The sequence below is a fragment of the Macrobrachium nipponense genome, chromosome 46, assembly GCF_015104395.2.
Source record: "Macrobrachium nipponense isolate FS-2020 chromosome 46, ASM1510439v2, whole genome shotgun sequence".
Taxonomy (NCBI): domain Eukaryota; kingdom Metazoa; phylum Arthropoda; class Malacostraca; order Decapoda; family Palaemonidae; genus Macrobrachium; species Macrobrachium nipponense.
In genome coordinates this window covers 12155640-12178080 of record NC_061106.1, presented here as the reverse complement: position 1 = coordinate 12178080, position 22441 = coordinate 12155640, and the positions used below count along the sequence as shown (strand labels likewise).

At 33.4% G+C, this 22441-nt stretch overlaps 1 protein-coding gene across 2 annotated transcripts in view; it reads right to left on the bottom strand.

Moving 5' to 3' along the window:
• LOC135214561 (uncharacterized) overlaps nucleotides 1–22441 on the bottom strand; it is a 253595-nt gene that overhangs the window by 3863 nt on the left and 227291 nt on the right. For both annotated transcript variants that reach the window (XM_064248926.1, XM_064248925.1), the window contains 3 exons: nucleotides 19200–19411; nucleotides 17064–17199; nucleotides 11209–11345 (listed from right to left, as the gene is read on the bottom strand). In XM_064248926.1, the coding sequence (XP_064104996.1) occupies nucleotides 11209–11345; nucleotides 17064–17199; nucleotides 19200–19411 (485 nt within the window). The remainder of the gene's footprint in view (nucleotides 1–11208; nucleotides 11346–17063; nucleotides 17200–19199; nucleotides 19412–22441) is intronic.

Here is a 22441-nt window from a genome sequence, read left to right as displayed (position 1 = left end):
AATGGAACAGGTTGTATTTATAAGATTCCGTGTAAAAATTGTAATAAAACTTACGTGGGACAAAGTGGAAAGATATTGGCAGTTCGATTAAAACAGCACAAATATAATGTAAGAACTGGTAATATGTCAAATGCATTATTTGTGCATATGAATAATAGTGATCATGGTATTAACTGGACAGACTCAAAGGAAATTATGTTTTGTAGAGATTTGGTGAAAAGAAATTTAATAGAATCATGTACAATTAAACAAGACTGTGATGATTCATTGAATATCAGATTAGGTTTGTACAAAGTTGATGAGATTTTAACGAAGGGTATTCTAAAACAAGTAGGCTATTAAGTATTAGGACTGGCTGGTAGTTGTTAGCGTTGTTTGTTTTTTAGCATCATTTGTCTTGTCACGAAGTCTTCTTGTGACTCTGTATTTGTTTTCTTGGCACTTGTACCTGAACCCTGATGAGGTGTAGGAATACATGAAAGCGCTCGGTTCAAGTCATTTCATTTCACCCTTCTCCGGCTGTATGCATATATGATCATCACACGTCTACAGTGATTTGTTGCAATATATATATATATAATATATATATATATATATATATATATATATATATATAATGTATATCTATATATATATATATATATATCTATATATATATATATATATATTATATATATATATAACATACATATTGTGACAATCGTTCTTCTGACACTTGTTTTGACTTTTTTCTCTTTTAAAACATGAAAGAAAATGAAAGAAAACAAGGAAGAAACAGAGGAATAGATTTTGGGAAACAAAGAGCACAAGCAAAAAGTGTTGTTTTGACTTTTGAGATGTTTTGCTTTAACAATTTCTCGAGTACGAAAACATGACTTGGCCATCAGCCACCTTTGAAAATGTCATTTTAATATCCTGTCCTTTTTTCATTCATTGCCTGTCAAACACCTGTCACGGCCTTCAGCCAATAACGACCTGCCCCTTCGAGAAAGATAGAAGATTTCTGGGACAACACCCCCTTGAAACCATTGTTCCAGTTCCCTAGTCAAATCTTATGAAAGTCATTTGATGTGATCAGGCCCCTAAAATTCTTAGTTTCACATCCTCACACGTGTGGTGGTCACCATGACCTGACCTCGCACACTTATCCTTGTTTTCACAGTGTCCACACCTACATCTCCGCCCACAAGCCCAAATCCTCTCGACCCTCATCTTTCAGAATTGTGACCACAGCTTGGCAAGCTCAAACTGGCTCTAGGACCACACAAAACGCAGTCCGTATCAGTCAGCCAAATGGGAGGTCATGCTGGGCTTTCTCTCTGCTAGCTTGTGTGTTTGTGTTAACATTTTGTTGGTTTCGAACTCACAACTTTGGAAAGGGGGTGGGTTGGGGAATGACGTTCTGACACATGGTGAAAGCGTGCAGTGGTCAAAAAAGGTTCAGAACCACTGCATTGTATCATAGAAAGAAACTATCTGTTTTGCCACTTTCTAATCAAGTGGATGAATGTTTTCACTAACATCAACGAAAATTGAACTATGTATATCTTGTACTTTTTTAACTTGTAATTTTTTTTTCCAATGACTTTTCAGTCCGACCAATATGACAGTTGTCACATAACTTCCATGGGATTCGATATACACATCCTTTACTTGGTGTCGTATGGACTGTTGTTTACAATGCAGTCAATGAAAACTACATCAAAGTAAAATTTTAATCTAAGATATATACATTTATATATGTGTGTATGCATATGTATATATATCTTAGGAATATATATATACATACATATGTATACATATACACTCACACTCACACACACACATATATATATATATATATATATATATATATATATATATATATATATAGTACGTATATATATATATATATATATATATATATATATATATATACATATATATATTGTATATGTATATATATATGTATATATATATATATATATATATATATATATATACATACATTATATATATATATATATATATATATATATATATATATATAAAATATACAAGAAAATGGCCCAATTTCGTGTTATTATATAATGTCATAATATTCATTTCACGACTACCCTTAAAGCCACGTTTTCACCTTTCTCTCCATCTTATACCTCCTTCTACCTTAACTTTCCTTTCAATTAGATAATGATCAGGTATATCTCCAGCTACTCGTCTCCCACATTCAAATACAGTGACTTGCTCTTTCATCTACTCTATGCTACATTATTACTTACCAAATTCCTTTCCTCAACATTTTCAGTTATCCAAGTTAGCTGATGAATGCCTGTCTTTGGAAACGATGCAATTTCCAACGGCTACGACTCTATCCAAACATCTTTCCGCGATGCTTTCTTGTCTCTTTTTCTGCCACCTGTTTTTTGCACTTGAACGCTCAGCACAATTGCTCTTCCACGTTCTTCAGATGCAGTAAGACATAGATTCACATTCTCCCAAAAACACTTTATTTCACTTTCATTCCTTTCTAAGCCTTGCCTGCACACAATTTCTATTGTGGCGTTTTCTCTCACTACACTCAAAATTCCCCATACCGTCCTTGGACAGACCCACAAGTTTCTAATGTCGCCTTCATTTTGTGAATGTTTCCCTTTCTAGCTTTACTCCTGCCATCTAACCCAGACACAGTCACCCTATATCTTTCCCATTCTGCACGAACACGCACACACACACGCACTTACGCACGTATGCATGCACTACCTATTCAATTTTGCCTCAACGCCTCAACCTCCACACCTCTTTATTCAAATTAATCTTCCATCATATTTATTCAAGCACATTCTAAACTCCAAAATACTATATGTTATTTCTTTTTCTGATTTCATAAGGGGAGAATTACATGTGACTGCAACCCAAAGCGTCAAGAGTATTATCACTTTTCAATATATTCCACAACAGCGAAGGTATAAATTTATAGCCACTGGAGTCATGTTATTTATTATATATATATATATATATATATATATATATATATATATATATATATTCTATATATATATAAAGGTTTTTTGCCACGAAGGAAAAAAAATGAAATAGCGAGATAGCCAATTACTTTCGGTCCTGTTCGGACCCTGTAAATTTTTTCTTCGTGGCAAAAAGCCTTTATTTATGCATAGCATCACGTTTTATATACTTCTTGAGCAAGTTATTCATATATATATTATATATATGTGTATATATATATATGTATATATAGTATATTATGCAACTTTAATAGCCACAATGCCCTCTCAACTTCTTGAATTATTTGCTCTTTTCTTTCTTTCTTTTTTTTTTGGATACGCTTGTCACTACAAAGCCTGAAGATCCAAGTTGAGAAGTTAAGAGGGCATTGCAGCTATTAAAGTTGCATATGTATCTGGTAAAAAGGGACTAGTAGATTCAACATATACTATATATATATATATATATATATATATATATATATATATATATATATATATATATATATATATATATATATATATATATATATATAAGCGAATACCACGGGAAAATGATAGTCTAGATGTGGCATGGAAAAGAGCTAGAAAAACATTTTATTCAACTAAAGACAAACTTAAATTTAGTAAGCATAACATTCTAAAATTACCTTATGATGAAAGGTTTTTAGATATTCCTAGAATTTAAAGCTTTTTAACATAAATGTTGTGTGTTGTGTGTGTGTGTGTGTGTGTGTGTGTTATGCAGTCGATGAATGAATAAGTATGTGGTTATATACTTCTGAACATATCCAAGAATCTTCCAATAATGACACAGTTAAAAGGAATATCATTGAATCTTGTTTTATCAAGTCAAATAATAGAAATGTTCTAAATTTAAGTCTTGGTTTATTTATTTAAACTTGATGCTTTCATTATGAAAAAAGTTGTAGATAAATATAAGCAACAAAATTAATATATTCAGTTTTTACATGTTTTGGACTGTAAAGATACTTTGTAATTTCGGCTAGGGTCAGAATCTGTTTAAGTTTGTGACCGTGTGTATCGATAATCCTGGATTATCCCTTTTAATTTTTACCCTTTTGATAATTAACCATCTGGTATTCCTGATCTTGTTTGTACCTGAGGCCTTCCTCTCCAATTGTACTTTAGTAGCTCCTTGACGATGTCTGAGTAAAGACGAAAGCGCTTGGATTTCTGACTATCATTTTCCCGTGGTATTCGCTTATTTATGAAGTCACGTGCATCTACTGTGATTTTTTAAGCTATATATATATATATATATATATATATATATATATATATATATATATATATATATATATATATATACATATGTGTGTGTTTGTGTGTGTGTGTGTGTTTTATGCAGTCGATGAATGAATAAGTATGTGGTTATATACTTCTGAACATATCCAAGAATCTTCCAATCTGACAACCACCTGAGTGTAATCTCAAAACTAGCGAGTATCAGTTAATTAAAAGTCGCAGTAAAACCGTTCCTGGAAAAGGGTGAAGGAGAGAATGAACGTCAAATTGATATAATTGCAAGAGAAGGAGCACCGAGGAAATGAGTTTGGTCTCACCTTACTAAGGAGAAGCACTTTTACGAGTTTCTTAAAAAAAAAAAAAAAAAAAAAAAAAAAAATAGAGTAAAAGTTGCTCAATTTTATCACCATAAAATTTCCCTCTTGATGTCATTAACTGATAACACGATCATAAAAGCGGTAACCTAAAATTCTCGGTAATTTCTTTTGTAATCACTTTCACTTTGCTAAGAATATGCTTAAGAATTAGGAAGCCCAAAGCTTAGCTTTTTGATGCGCGATGAATTTGATAAAAACTACCTTCAACATTGAACTGGTGATACCGTTTTAATCTGTTATTATTATTATCACTGTTATTATTATTATTATTATTATTACTTCGTGTTCGCAATTCTCATGACCGTTTACCTATGTAACTTAATGTTTTTAGTGATATCATTATTAGTATAATTTTGATTAGCATTGCTCCTTCCTCTTCCTTAATAGCCTACTTGTTTTAGAATACCCTTCGTTAAAATCTCAACTTTGTACAAACCTAGGCTGATATTCAATGAATTATCACAGTCTTGTTTAATTATACAGGATTCTATTAAATTTCTTTTCACCAAATCTCTACAAAACATAATTTCCTTTGAATCTGTCCAGTTAATACCATGATCACTATTATTCATATGCACAAATAATGCATTTGACATATTACCAGTTCTTACATTATATTTGTGCTGTTTTAATCGAACTGCCAATGTCCAAAAAAAAAAAAAAAAAAATTATATATAAAATATATATATATATATATATATATAGAGAGAGAGAGAGAGAGAGAGAGGAGAGAGGGGGGGGAGGGGGGGGGGGGAGAGAAAGAGAGAGAGAGAGATTCTTGGTCTCCATAATCGACTTGTAAGGTCACATATCCATTCAAATTTCAACATTTCATTTTTCTCTATTCGAGGTTTAGACGACTTATTTTTCTACGTATTATTAATATTGTCTTCTTTTTAAAGGTACCAGTAGAATTTCAAGCCCAAACATTACAAAGGGGACCCTACCACATTTTTTCTTTTACATTAGGTAAACAGTTTATAGGACAGCTGATTTTTTTCTGATTTTAATAAAAATTCATAAGCATGGACCATGGAGTCACTTACAGATTTCTGTTAGTAAATTTGAATTTGGCCATTTATTAAAAGCCGTAAACTAATTTAATGATCAATAATTCATATTTCAGCATCATTTTTGTGTCTGGCGAAACACTACCGGTTTGCGGCTATTTCCGGAAAACATTTTTAACGCTGGCCCGTCGTTAAGGTCACAGGTCAATTTCAAGTCCTAAGTTATATTTTTATTTGATTAATTAGTTCTGTTGTTGAAATGGCTTTTTTTTTTTTTTTTTTTTTTTTTTTTTTTTTTCTTTTTTTTTTTAGTATTTCCCTCCCTCCATTTTGCTAAATACCATTTTTGCTAAAAACCATTTGCTCGTTAGCCGATCAACAATCGTGCTGTTTCTAAAGTCTCTACAGTTAGTGATTTTCATTATCATTATAAACAAAAGTAGCTTAAAATTCTAAAAAAGCTGTATCTACATTAGTTACGTATAAAATGCAATCGTGGAAATATACGTCCGAAAGACGCAAATGAAATCTTGTAATTATTATCATTCATAGTTTCGCAGTAAGAGGAAGGAAGGGTCTGTAGCACAGGGAATTGTGATGATAATAATGAGTATATCTTAGCTTTACTAGACCACTAGTTCCTTGCTGGACGAGTGGTTTTCGCGCTCGGCTGCCAATCCGGTGGTACGAAGTTCGAATCCCGGCTCGGCCAACGTGGAATCAGAGGAATTTATTTCTCGATACTGTGCGGTTCGGATCCCACAATAAGCTGTAGGTCCCGTTGCTAGGTGACCAATTGGTTCCTAGCCACGTAAACATATCTAATCCTTCGGGCCAGCCCTAGGAGAGCTGTTAATCAGCACAGTGGTCTGGTTAAACTAAGATATACTAAACTTTTTAACCAGACCAGACCGCTGAGCTGATTAGCAGCTCTCCTAGGGCTGGCCCGAAGGATTAGATATCTCTACGTGGCTAGCAATGGGACCTACAGCTTGTTGTGGGATCCGAACCACATCAAGAAAGGAATGTCTATCACCAGAAATAAATTCATTTGATTCTTTGTTGGCAGAGCGGGGAATGGGAACTGTGATAATGTTAAACTTCAGCAGAATAAGTTCGAAGAAATGGTTAATATATATACATAATATATATATATATATATATATCGTAGTATACATATATATATATATATATATTACATATATATATATATACAATATATATATAAATAAATTATATATATATATATGTATACTATATACCTATATATATATATATATAATACATCTATAATTATATCTATATATATATATATATACGATATATATTATATATATATATATTACATAGATATATACTAATATATATATTATATATATATATATAGTAATAATTATATATGAGATATCCCAATCAGAATCCTGCAAACAATTTTATAAATCATGCCATTGACGTGAATATTTCCTCAATGTTTCTCAAAATTCTCTCGGCTGTTATATAATTTCCCAACCTTCGCCCACGACCGACTGAAAATAATGGAAATTATGCAGCAGTAATTACATCAAACTTTAAAAGCCTCATCTCGCCTTACCTATCATATCAGCTTTCATTTTCCTGCATAGATCAAGAATTTACATCATAGACGATTAAAAAAAAAACAAGTATAAAACGCGTCGAAGGTAATCGAGTTTTCTGTACAGCGTATAATGCTGTATGAAACTCTCAGCCGCGGCCCATGAAGCTGTATTGTTGGCACCTACAGCGGTGCCAGACGCGCGATCAAGGTTAATTTTAACCTTAAAATAAAAATTTTCTAAGGCTAGAGAGCTGCATTTTGGTATGTTTGATGATTGGAGGGTTGGATGATCAACAAAGCACTTTGCAGCCCTCTAGCCTCAGTGGTGTTTAAGATCTAAGGGCGGACAGAAAAAGTGCGGACAGACAGACAGACAGACGAATAGTCATCTCAATAGTTTTCTTTTACAGAAAACTAAAAATATATTTTCAAGAACCGATGGGTGTCTGGGAGACAAGGTTGCTAGCACAATTAAGTCTAATTGATTTATATAGAGCAATGTCTGTGTGGAGAGAGGACCAGGTCATTTCTTCGCTTAAACAGTTGCTATGAATATGAGTTATCGTACACACGTCCCTCTGAGTATCTACCTATAACTAGGATTCTTATGACTAAATTATTTTGTCTCTTTTAGTGTTTACATACACCGGATAGAAATATTAAAGGTTTAAACCAGTGTTTATGACCGATAACCAAAGGCACACAGCTCTAATAAAACTCCATTGTTCCTCATTAGTTTCTTTATTCTTAGACATTCCCTTCAAACCGCACTGTTATTACAGCTAAGACATCATTCACTTGCGTTTGCGTTTCTGTAGAGGGGAGAAGTTCCTCGATACACGAGTGCTTTACATGCTCGCCTACCGATTCGGTAGTCGCGAGTTCGACATCCCGCTCTGCCAAAGTTGAATCAGAGGAATTTATTTCTAGTGTATAGAAATTCATTTCTCAATATACTGTGGTTCGGATTCAACACTGAGCTGTAGGTCCCGTTGCTAGGTAACCAGTTGGTTCCTAGCCATGAAAAAAAAAAAAAAAAAAACAAAAAAAAAAAAAAATCTATTTCCGTTCCGTTCGGGGCCCAAGCCCTAAATTAGAGTTTGTTGGAATCTGCTCAGTGGTCTGGTTAAGCTAAGATATACTGAACTTTGTAGAGAGGAGATTTCTTCAAAGTGTCTCTTTAACTCTAGGCAGGAGCATCTTATCTCATGGTCGTAAGGTCACAGCCAGAAAAATCCAAATTCGTTGAAATGTCACTTGCTATCCGGCGAGGTTGAAATGGTCTTATTTTTCATAGAACAATAGCACTTCCTACACTTACCCAGGTCGGGATAAGGTAGCTTTTTATGCGCGGGGTACCTCACCCAGCCACTAGAATGACCTAGACTGCTTAGTCCTCTTCCTATTAAAGGGGCTATCTCGATATCGCCCTCCTTTCTGCTTCATCGTTTCAGACGCTGGGCATGGAGGCTTCACACCATCGACCGAGAGGTCCCACGCCATCAGCGATTTAGTCTAGCCTTTGGCCGCCAACGTTACAAGGAGTTACATGGATAAGGATGTCTCAAAGACTTGTTAGTCCATCCGAGGAGACATCGTGTGCTCACTTATCTGTAGGAGCAGGTTTTACTGTGCATCCACTGTGTCCTAATGATTTTTTAAACTTTTCTATACTGTTGTTGCTATTTACAACTTCTGGTGGCAGTTTATTCCACGTGTCACATATCTAGTATGTAAAGAAGTTCCCACAATGGGGTGTGTTGTAGCTCTAATTTCCATCCATTATTTCTTGTCTGGTTTTCGTTGGTGCTATTGTTATGACTCACTGGCGACGAACCCATGTAGATGACTCGAATACCTTCAGCTAATCTGTTTTCTTAACTATGAGATCATACTTACAACCATTCCTTAAACAACCGATACACACTGTGAATGTATGTAGTTGCGCTCCTCTAAGTCATTTCTTTCAAAGTTCTTATTTTCTAAGACAACTCAAGCATCGTCAATTGTATATGGAACGTTTTGCAAAACGTGCGTCAAGAATATGAACAAAGACCAAAGCAGAGACTCGTCTTCCAGACATCCTCTATCACTGAGAGCTCATACAAGAATTCCAGTCATCAGAACTTTATATTGAATTGTTTGGTTCGAGTCAGGCAGCGCCTCATTTCGATCAACAATAATACGAGCAATGGAAGGGATGACGGAAGCGTTTTCGGATTCTTCCCTTTCTCAAAACCTCGCACTCAAAGGCGACGCCAGTCATTTCGACGTCAGGCCCTCGTGGGAAGATTTTTCCACTCACAAATGTCACACACACACACACACACACACACACACACACACACACTCTGAAAGTCGGTCTCTCCATTTTCTGGATACTGGCGTCCCTCTTTGGTATCCACCAACAGCACGCCATCACTTCTGAGATACCGTTCAACTTCAAGCAATGAACATGAAGCCCATTTGCCAAAGACGTCCTATATCCAAAAGTGGTCACCAATCCAAGCACTGACCAAGGTCTACATACTCTCTTTAGACTTTGGCACTGATAACACCAATGTCCTGGCTACAGTGCTCAGCAAACAACCGGTATTATAAACATTCCGTTTGCTTTTGTCTTTAAATTGACTGATCGTCACTCTTACCAGTACTGCTCCATCTTTGACAGAGTAGCAACATTTAACCGCATTTCTAAGAAGGCAAAAAATATTTTTCATTCGTCATTCCTGACGACTACACCTCACATAACAGGATGGATCTTTTAATCTTTTATCTTCCCTGCCCTATTCGCGTATCAGTGGAAAGTTTGAGAAACCAAAATCATAAAGAAAATCGAAAAAAAAGCAACTAAGAAACTCAAGTCACAACACAAAACTGGAACGATGCAGTAATAGCATAGTTTATTACATTAACTTGCTCATATAATATTTTCTCCTATTTAGGTGGCTCCAAATCAGCACAGTATGTAAATTGGGCATCATCAGGAAAAGCCAGACTGAGCGTTACGCGCCAATTCTGTGTTCAAAAGACGAACCCAAAGAATAATCAGAAAGTGATTTTGATTGTCAATGGGTTGAAGAAGCCGAATCTCCCTACAGCATATTAGAATAGCATTTATTTTCTTTTAGTTTTTATTAGAGAAAATACGCAATATTTTACTATTTTAACAGAATTACATTTATAATTTTATCCAAGTTGGCTTAAATTTACCAAGAATTTAACAAAAATCTTATCTTGTACTTTTTACAAATAATCTATGTATTTCAATGTAAATATTTTCCCGTAGTTACCCATATAAGATTTTATAAGTATATATGTATATTTTATTATCCTTGATTTTATAAACAACGAATAGCATTTATTCATATCAGTGAATTATTTTATCTTCCTTTCGGAAAAATTACCTGACTTTTTTGCCGCTATTCTTCTTACTGCGAAAAAAAAAATCTACAAACACAAAATAAAAACTGTAACACACATAGCATTCCGGTCCATACTATTATAAAACAGTCTCAATCAAAGTCGAAAGTCAATATTCTAATCAAATGTTCATTGGTTTTGAATGCTGTTTTATTCATCTCTCTCTCTCTCTCTCTCTCTCTCTCTCTCTCTCTCTCTTTAGAGCACCAACCACAAGCACGGCCCACATTTGCAAAGAGTATTTTTAAGAATTGACCGATGCTACATACATTTGTTTTTAAGTTTAAGAGTCTCTTTCGTGGGAGGCTTTAGTAGACCACATTTCCTTTGATAGAGGGTAGGGGGAGGGAGAGGAAGGGAGAGGGAGGGAGGGGAAGGGGTAACGACAGTCTTGGTATGGATGAATGGATAGGGGTAATTGCTAGGAAGGGGGAGACTGTAGTAGTAGGTGGTTGGTTATGGTGGTGTGTGTATATGGTGGGGTGGTGGTGAGGATGGGTTTGTTGGGGTGGGGGTGGGGGTGGCTTTAACCTGGACAAATAAGGGATAACGTAAACACAGGTGCAACTCACAGGAACGCGCCGGCCGTTGATGGAGAAGATAAGTGTCGAAGGTGGCCAGGAGTGACGCGCTGTGCAGGTGGCTTTTACGGTCTCTCCCAGCCGGTACGAACTTCTCGTGACTCGGAATTCGGGGCTGTCCGGAAGTCCTTCCGAATGTCACGGTTGGGGGAGAGTCAAGCAAGGTCATTATCGTTTCTTCTCATAGGTATGAAACATATGTATATACTCTCTATATCTGTTTCTATAACTATACCTATATCTATATCTATGGTATATGTACATGTATCATAAATATATATACATCCAACAATATAGATTAACATTTTCGCATATGTGTTAGGTCTGAATGAATGTTTTTTATATATATATATATATATAATTATATATTAATAATATATCTATTTAATATAATATATATATATATTATATAATATTATATATATATATATATAATCCCACTATATATATACTACACATAATAATCATTCGCATATATGTATGTCTGCATGAATGTTTTATATATATATATATATATATATTATATATATATATATATATATATATATATATAATCCCTATCTATATATATATATATATAACCCCATATATTTTGCTAATGTAACTGCTTCTGCCATTCACTAGTTGATAAGGGTGGAAGTTAGTCCACGAAAATATAGTCCGTAGCTTTCAACCAGAGTGTTTTAATGAGCCTTTTATTCTTGATACGTATCCTGTTTTAACAGAAGAATTAATGTACATATACATACATACATATATACATGCATACTACATACACACAGTCCTAGAAAAAAATCCAGTGCAAAATTGATACTTCAACCGCAAACCGGTGGATAATCTCCCTGTGTGGAAAAGCCTCTGCAAGGAGCACATCACACGCATAAAAGAGAATTGGTTCAACATTCTCATAATTTCCACCGAGAGTCAAAGTCTCTTCCAAATCTTTAGCGCACATCCTGCTCTCTTTATTTCTTCAACTACATCAGTGATTCCGCTCTTCTCTCATCCTATCATTGTCTATCATGGGTATTCCCAAATACCAGTAAAAATGAAGAATTCAAGTAAAAGTCACAGGAAAAAGTCACAGGTAAAAATGTCACAGAAAAAAGTCACAGGAAAAAAAGTCACGTTAATCTTTCCTAGGTAGTGACCCCCAGGGGTTCTAACCCAGTATGCATCCACCTTGCTTAGTGTTTAGTACAAGCCCGTTGGGGATGACCGCAAAAACATAAACAAAAGACTGTAAAGTTCATCAAGATAAAGACTCCTAAGAAATATTGTGAATGTTTCCTTGTGACTTTACAACCAGCCGCCCATAAATCTAACCTGACTACTGTAACCTCCTAAGGTCTCTAGCTGAAATTTAAGTTATATAATCTGTGCACTAACTATTATAACTCTCAATGCATTTTTTCTTCTCTCCAATATTACTACTGTCATTACCAGTATTATGATTACTATCTTTTATGCTACCTCAGCTATTTTGTGGATAGTGCCGTTTGTTCATTTTTTTATCATGTTGTCTCATGTATCTAGATTGTGAATGTTATTGTCTGTATTTTGTATATGCCATGTATATGGCCCTGAGCTGAAATAAAGGATATTATTATTCTCATTATTATTATTATTATTATTATTATTATTATTATTATTATTATTATTATTATTATTATTTTTATTTTTAATTTTTTTTTTTATTTATTATTTTTTTTTTTTTTTTTTTTGCTCTATCACAGTCCTCCAATTCGACTGGGTGGTATTTATAGTGTGGGGTTCCGGGTAGCATCCTGCCTCCTTAGAAGTCCATCACTTTTCTTACTATGTGTGCCGTTTCTAGGATCACACTCTTCTGCATGAGTCCTGGAGCTACTTCAGCCTCTAGTTTTTCTAGATTCCTTTTCAGGGATCTTGGGATCGAGCCTAGTGCTCCTATGATTATGGGTACGATTTCCACTGGCATATCCCATATCCTTCTTATTTCTATTTTCAGATCTTGATACTCATCCATTTTTTCCCTCTCTTCTCTTCAACTCTGGTGTCCCATGGTATTATTATATTATTATTATTATTATTATTATTATTATTATTATTATTATTATTATTATTATTATTATTACAAATAAATGTGATTTTTTCCTAGTCAAAATTGTTACTTTTTTTCTGAGACTCTATCACCAGCCACCAAAGTGAAGCACTTTCATTCTTCCACTATCCACATAAGCAACTTGCTCTTCAATTAAAATAATTCCATTTACCATAACAACCCGACCACAGCTCACTTTAACACTTAACTGTTTCTCCTACAAACACTTTCAAGTCCTTTCACGAGTTTTTACAATATCTCTGCACTGTCCCAATTACAACAGGAAGTAGAATCCGTCATAATACAACTTACTTCCAATTGTAATTTCAACCTCAGCTCTGGCTTGTTTTATTTGGACCCTTCTATTAGTATAATCTTTGAGAATGGTCGTAAAGATAGAATTACTGACTTAATTACAAATCAGTTATTTTATAGATATTTTCTTTGTATTTGTATGTTTGATGTATTGCTTGTGAAAATGTTTATTTGGTGAAAAAATCTTTATTGTGTACCAAAATGAAATTGATTGAATTGTAGTTATATGATTTATATCTGTTATATATATATATATATATATATATATATCTATATATATATGTATGTATGTATGTGTGTATATATATATATATTATATTATATATATATATTATATATATTAGTCAGTCACTGCCCTGTGCAATCTTTTAATTGTCTTGTCTGCTTCCGGCAGTTGGACTTATGTTTTTGTAAACCTCCTAAATTGTATACACCTGTTTTGGTCAGGTCTACTAATTCTCCAAGGGTGTTGGATTCCGGGTACATATTTTCTTTACAATACCTATATGTCCTTTATACGAGCTTTCTTTGTAAACTTACTTTCATATTTATATCAGTCTGCTTAGTAAAGGACGAGAGTCGAAAGGCCTTACAGCAGTACTCCATTGCTTCACTTTCCTCCATGGCTTCTGACTTTATCTTTACACACACACACACACACCACACACACACACACACACACACCACACACACACACACACACATATATATATATATATTATATATATATAACTATATATATATATATATATTATATATATATGATATATGATATATATATATATATATACTATATATCATATATCTATATATATATATAATATATATATATATATATATATATATATATATATATATATGTATGTATAACTGAATCACGAAAGTTTGGAACGTGATAAATCCATAAATAAAGGTATAAGCCACGAGGGAAAAATAAACAATGGAGTTTCCACAAGATCTTTCGACGTTCAACGTCCTTTACTTAGCAGATGAACTGACTTACATGAGGAATTGACAATACAAGAAAGGTCGTATAACTGACAGATAGGGATTATAAAGAGATTAGTACCTAGAATCCGACACACCTGGAAGATGAGTAACTTTCCCAAATAAGCATAAACATGGGTACAATTTAAAAAAATAAAAAGATTAAGACGATCTGCTCAGACACAAGGACAAGACAATTAAAGGATTATTATAGGTGACAGTTGTTCAGAACTTTGGTAAACAAAAACATATTCATACATGGTATGTAGTATGCAAGCCCTACTGGATGATGATGTGACTTATAAAAAACTAATAAAAAATCCCCTTGATCAAGTCTTAAAAAACTTTAATAGCACAGTGAAAAAAATCCTTAAAGATAAAACAGAACAACTACTAGGCAAATTGTCAGACAAATTTCCTTCGCTACCTTACCTGTACGGATTAATCAAAACGCACAAAGAAAATAACCCTATGCGGCCTATTATCAGTACTGATGGCTCAATTTCTATAAACTTTCGAAATATATCGCTAAGATCTTGTCCCCGTTACTTGGAATCATCTCCGATTCTCATATATATATTACTCTAGATTTAGTTGATAAATTAAACAAAATTACTCTTTGGCCCACTGATAGATTCGTTAGTTTTGATGTATGTTCTCTTTTTACTAAAGTCCCTATAGACTCTATTTTAGAATATCTTAGTAATAAACTAACTCAGCATGAATTACCTTCACCTGTAAGTCACATTATTTCACTACTAGGTTGTGCATTTTTTATTGTAAGTTTATATTCAATGGTGAATTTTATCGACATATATTTGGCATGGCAATGGGAAACCCTTTATCACCATTCCTCTCAAACTTGTAAATGGAATTCTTTGAAAAACGCTATTTGCCTAATATCATTTATATTCCTGTAAAGTGATATAGATATGTTGATGATATTTTAGCTGTTCTGTCTGCGTGTATTGATGTAAATGATTTACTCTCTAAATTAAATAACCAGGTACCATCGATTAAGTTTACTCTAGAATTGGAAAAAGACAATTGCCTCCCTTTCTTAGATGTTTTGATACATAGAGAACCATTTCAATGTAAATTCAGTATTTATAGGAAACCAACCAACAACTTAACTTATGTTCATTTCTATTCAGACCACCATCTTAACATCAAAATATCAATTTTTTCTTCTATGTTTTTACAAGCATTGCGTATTGTCAGTCCCCAATATTTGGATCAAGATATTGAATGCATAAGATAAATAGGGAAAGATTTATGTTATCCTTCACATATATTAGATATTTGCTATAATAAAGCCCACAAAAAGTTTTATAGTGTAAGTAACACGGAGAAAGAAAATTCTAAAAACATTCTCAGTTTGCCTTATTTTAACAGATTTTAAACCATTAAATCATTGCTAAAAGCCTTTAAGGTCAACCTTGTTTTTTTCCTATAACACACTAAAAGGAATGTTAATAAAAAATGGCCTCAGGGAAAGCAACAACATAATATATAAGATTCCATGTATGGATTGTCCCTCATTTTATCTCGGATAGTCGAGCAAGGGCTTAGAAGTAAGATTGAAACGAAACAGCATAAATATTCTGTCAAAACTGAGCAAACATCTAATGCAATATTCATTCATTTAAGTGAAAAAAACCACCGGATAAATTGGATTGGTAGTTCAGTAATTGCAAGATCAAAAGATGTCTTATCACGAAATTTTTTAGAATCTGCCATTATACAACTTACTTCCCACTGTAATTTTAATATTAGTCGTGGACTGTTTCATTTAGACCCTTGTATTTGTAACATGTTTAAGAATGACCTCAAAGATATAATTACAGACTTAAATACAAATTAGTTGCCTTAGATATATTTTCTTTTTATATGTATGTTTAATATGTTTTATGAATAAGTTTTTGTTTACCTTAAGATCTGAATGTAGTCAGCTGTTGCTCTGTATAATCCTTTAATTGTCTTGTCCCTGTGTGTGAGCAGTTGGACTTAATCTTTTTGTTCTTAAATTGTACCCATGTTTATGCTTGTTTGGAAAGGTTACTCATTCTCCGGGTGTGTCGGATTCTAGGTATTAATCTCCTTATAATCCCTATCTGTCATTTTTACGACCTTCCCTGTACCCTAAATTTCTCATGTAAATTAGTTTGTCTGCTGAGTAAAGGACGTTGAGTCGAAAGATCTTGCAGAAACTCCGATGTTTATCTTTCCTTCGTGGCTTATACCTTTATTTATGGATTTATCACGTTCCAAACTTTCGTGATTCAGTTATATATATGTATCTATACTACATACATACACACACATACACACACACACACACACACACACACACACACACATATATATATATATATATATATATATATATATATATATATATATATATATAATATATATATAGTATATATATATGATTCTGAAAATCTTGAGATATACTTACTGACGACTGTGAGGTTTTGCGTCGTCGAGTCCGTTTCGAAGAAGGGCGCCTCCCCCATGACCTCGCATCTGTACTGACCCTCGGCGGCAGCTGTTATTTCTCTTAAAGTGACCTTTCTCCTGTCCGAGTGGTCCATCTTTAAAAAAAAAAAAAAAAAGTGACATTGAAATGCTCAGAAGCGATACATACGGTAATATAACAAAGATAGAATAAAAATACATTCATACAACACAGACATACATAAATATACCCAAAGAATTCAGATGCAGTACCTGTGAAACCTACTTTAGATTACCTGTGTTTTATTGGAGTCGCAAACTCATACTGGTACTTAACGTTATCTGGAGATGTTGATATTAAAGACTAATTACGAATATCGAAGGTTTTCATGGCATGAATAATGTTTATATCTGTGTGTTTGTATGTCCATTAAACTACTTCTAAATACAAAATACATAAATAAGATTTATTCAGACTCATCTCGAGGTAAGGCTCCCACAGATGTCACTTTTTAGCTGATTCTGCGACATTGAGTTGACCAGGAGCGAACGGTTTCACAACAATAACATAAACAACAATATAAAGTGAAATCTGATTTCTAGTGATTTTGTATTGTTGAAAGAGGAGAGTTTAAACTCGCTTTCTTTACGTCATAATTCAAGTCATGCAATAATTCCACTAATATATATCTTTAACGTGGCATTCTAAGACGTAATTCCAGAATAAACAAAAAGCATTGTTTGGGACAGTTACCAACTAACCCCGTAAGAGGATAGTGCCGTCAGTGCACCGCATGAAGGCACTGTTTACGGTTCTTTGAAGCGTACACTCGGGCCCTAGCTGCAACCCCTTTCGTTCCTTTTACTATATTTCCTTTCATGTTCTTTTTCTTCCATCTTACTTTCCACCCTCTACTAACAATTGATTTACAGTGCAATTGCTTTGAGGTTTTCTTTCTGTAACACCTTTCAAACCTTTTACTATCAGTTTCCGTTGCAGCGTTAAATAACCTCATAAGTCCCAGCGCTTGGTCTCTGGCCTAAATTCTGTATTCAATTCAGTTCAGTTAACATATTTTTCCTTGAATCGGAAAAATATGTCATCTTTGAAGTTCTGTTCTTCTGCATTATTTCCCTCGAATAGTCTATATTATCTTTTTTTTATTCATACCGGTTTTAGAAGAGAGTTCTAAATGAAACGGAAGGGAAAGGACAATTGTATTACTACTTTCGAGAAGGGCCCATTACTTGTCATATTTTTTAATCATTTCATATATTTTGTATAACTCTTAATTGGTGATTTTGTAAGATATTTTATTTTTCTTTTCATGTGTCTCACTATTCAATTGGTCATTCATACCAATTTGTAAGTCTTTTGACTTTGCTGAACGGCTCATATGAGGACTTCCAACAACTAAAGGCTGTTTGCATTAGTTTCAGAAAATAATGTTTAGCATAAATTTCGCCTTTGCTGTGGTAGTTTAAGCAATAATAAAAACCATTATCATCATTATTATTATTATTAATATTATTATTATTATTATTATTATTATTATTATTATTATTATTATTAATATTATTGTTGTTGTTGTTGTTGTTGCTGTTTTGTAAAGAAAGTCTTTTTCCCAAAAGGTACGATTTATAATATATATATAATATAATATATGGTATATATATATACTATATATATATATATATAAATATATGTGTGTATGTATGTATATATAATAAATATATGGTGTAGTATGTATATATATAAATATATATATATGTATATATATAATATATATATATGTTGTATGTATGTATATATATAAATATATATATATATATATATATAAATATGTGGTATGTATGAATATGTATACATATATATGTATAACTGAATCTCGAAAAAGTAGAACGTTATGATTATACATAAATAATGGCAAATGCCACGAAGGAAAGCCCTTTATTTAGCAGTCTGCCAAGTATAGCACAGTAAGTCGAGAGCCCTATCTCAACTCCTGTTTCACTTCCCTTCGTGGCATTTGCATGTATTTACATGTATGCATGTATGTATGAATGTACACCGTGAAAGTAAAAGAGTGAATTCTGCAATTTCTAGTATATAGGGAAAGTTTGTCAATGAACTTACCGCAACGTCAACATCGGTGTGGTTGTGGTTTATTTTTTCCGGATTATTCCCCTTGATGAAGCTGTAGAAGAGCTCCCCTTTTAAATACCAGCGTATAGAATAGAAACTGTCTTTGTCTAGACCGGTGTCGTACACGCATTCCAGGGTCGCTGGTCGCTCGACGACACCCGGATGTGGCACTCTCATCTCCTGCACTTTGATGCTGAACGCTCCTGTTATATAAAAAAAAAAAATTGTAAACGGATGAATATCGTGATTTGGATGCCTTAGTTCCCGCTTATGAGTGGCGCGGTGTTCTGTGTTCTCATTTAGGTACAAGTATTCGCATGAGGGTACAAGTATCGTTACAAACATTAAGAAAATGTTGCTCAAAATAACAAGGAAGCCATTTTATGTGTGTAATATATTTTGGGTTTTTACTCCATGAAACAGTCTTCAGAACCCAACTACATTCCAGATTTACAAACAACAAGTATTTCCTTACGAAGGAAGTCGGGAGATGGTCTGTTGTTTTGCGAATGGTTTTAGAAGTTGTTTATACTCCTTTTGTATATATATCCTTTTTACTACTGTTTCAAGTTAAATGATAAGTTTGGTACTTCTTTCACACAAATACTTTACGCAGGGCGCCGTGATCTTGCATTCCATGCGACAAAAATACATGATCAAATGATTTTATAGTCTTATGTCGGGCCCAACCCTGGACAAAACCCAAAAGGTTTTCGTATGGTAACGACTCTGACATTAAATTCATATTGTACATATATATATATATATATATATATATATATATATATATATATATATATATATATATATATATATATATAGAGAGAGAGAGAGAGAGAGAGAGAGAGAGAGAGAGAGAGAGAGAGAGAGAGAGAGATAATTTTATATGTATATTTCTATACACATATAAACACACACACACACACACACATATATATATATATATATATATATAATATACACATACATAAATCTGTATATATTTATATGACCATATATATATATATATATATATATTATAGGTAGACAGAAATATGTATAAAACATGTATTAAACCATAGAGACTGGACGCAAACAGCACCGTCTCATAATGAATCCAGAAAGGCGAAAAGAATGAGTGAATTTCAGGTAATTATTACCTTTGGAACCGCCTATTCGCGTCAACGTTTCCTGAACTGAAAGGGCAAACTTCTAACATGTTCATCAGTCTCTGGTTTCAGACAGTCTGGCAATAACGAGTTAAATACTCTCTCTCTCTCTCTCTCTCTCTCTCTCTCTCTCTCTCTCTCTCTCTCTCTCGTACTTTAAAGGGTATATATTTATCTCGTCATTTAAAGCAGAACTGCCATAGGCAAATTTCTTCCGTAACTATTTTGAGCCGCTATTTATAGCAGGGCGAGACTATACTCTAAGTAATTATCACCCAAGTAGTGTGTTACGACAAACAGATAATATTATTCAATAGTTAATTCTTCGCTGGACGAGTGGTTTTCGCGCTCGGCTGCCAATCCGGTGGTCCAAAGTTCGATCACCAGCTCTGCCAACGCGGAATCTGAGAAATGTATTTCTCTGATTTTTGGTGACAGACATTCATTTCTCGATATAGTGTGGTTCGGATCCCATAATAAGCTGTAGGTCCCATTGCTAGGTGACCAATTTGTTCCTAGCCACGCAAAAATATCTAATCCTTCGGGCCACCCATAGGAGAGCTGTTAATCAGCTCAGTGGTCTGGTAAAACTAAGATAAACTCAACTTATACAATAGTTTCCGCAAGTGGATATTAACACCAACGACATTGTCTGCCAAATTTGATATTTTTCTTCGTGCATTCAGTGGAAACCTCCAAATAAAACTCTTGCCATTAATTCCCAAGTTATCCGGTTGGGCATCAGCTGACAACAGGATATTTCAGATGAAACTTACCGCTTCAGTGACCTCTCGAGTCAAAGATGGCCATTTTTCTCACATAAAAACTAATCATATTTCAACGCTGCAATATTAGACCTCCTTATACGTCGTTACAGCAATCAGCTTTTATGGAAAAATAAAGAAGAAGGAGTTGTATGCTAATATATATATATATATATATATATATATATATATATATATATATATATATATATATATATATATATATATATGTATATAGTATATATATATATATGTATATATGTATATATATGTATGTATATATATATATATATATACATATATATATATATATATATATATATATATATATATATATATATATATATATATATATATATATATATCACTTACCAATTATTCCCTGACCTGAAAATCATTAGATATCAAATACAGAACTTTGTTAGCCTATTTTTCGTTACTTTCAGGAGATATTTCATAACTACATCAGACTAATTACGCTGTTTCAAAAAGTTTGACTGTAAAATTACGGTAAAATTGCTAAACTTTTCCTGTAATGTATTCTCATGATCTTTTTTTTTTAATGAAAATGATGGAACTAATTTTGAAATGATAAAGATGCTCATATTCTCTCCTCACTCCGGCTTTCTTGGCAATTCTACAAATAATTCCATAAACATCAATATTTGACAGTTATTCACATTCGTTAACAAACTCAGTTTTAGTTTATATGATCCGCTTACTTGGCAGCACGCCTAGTATTTTATGTTCTTTTCCAAACATTATCCTCATGTTAAGACTGATGACTATTCCAACCATGTAAATGATTCATAATTTCTCACAAACCCCTTTATAATCTAAGTCAGCCAGAAACCAGCAATTCCCACATTCCCCACTTCTTAGAAAAACTTAAGACGCAAAGAGCAACTTCGAATTTTCAAACCTTAACCTTTTTGACATGGATCTCGCTCTCTGATGACGATCAAACCGCAACATAACTAAAAATAAATATACAGTATTTTGAATAGTTCAATCTTATCACAAATGGGTAGACAGTGCAGTTGAAATTTAAGTTTGTTAGACGTCTACGCTAATTTATTGCCGTGATTCACCACTGCTCTCATAAATTGTGCGATAATAAACGATAGTAAATAATGTATTGAGAACTAGACGTATATATCTTTTCCTTTAGACCTAAGTAATCAGTTTCGGTTGCGCTGAGAAAAAGAAACTGAATATATAGATCGCCAGCAAGACCCTACCTCATTACAATTTATTTCCTCGTGGAATAACAATTCAAAGTCATCGACTACCTACATTCTACCTCTAATGTCCGATCACG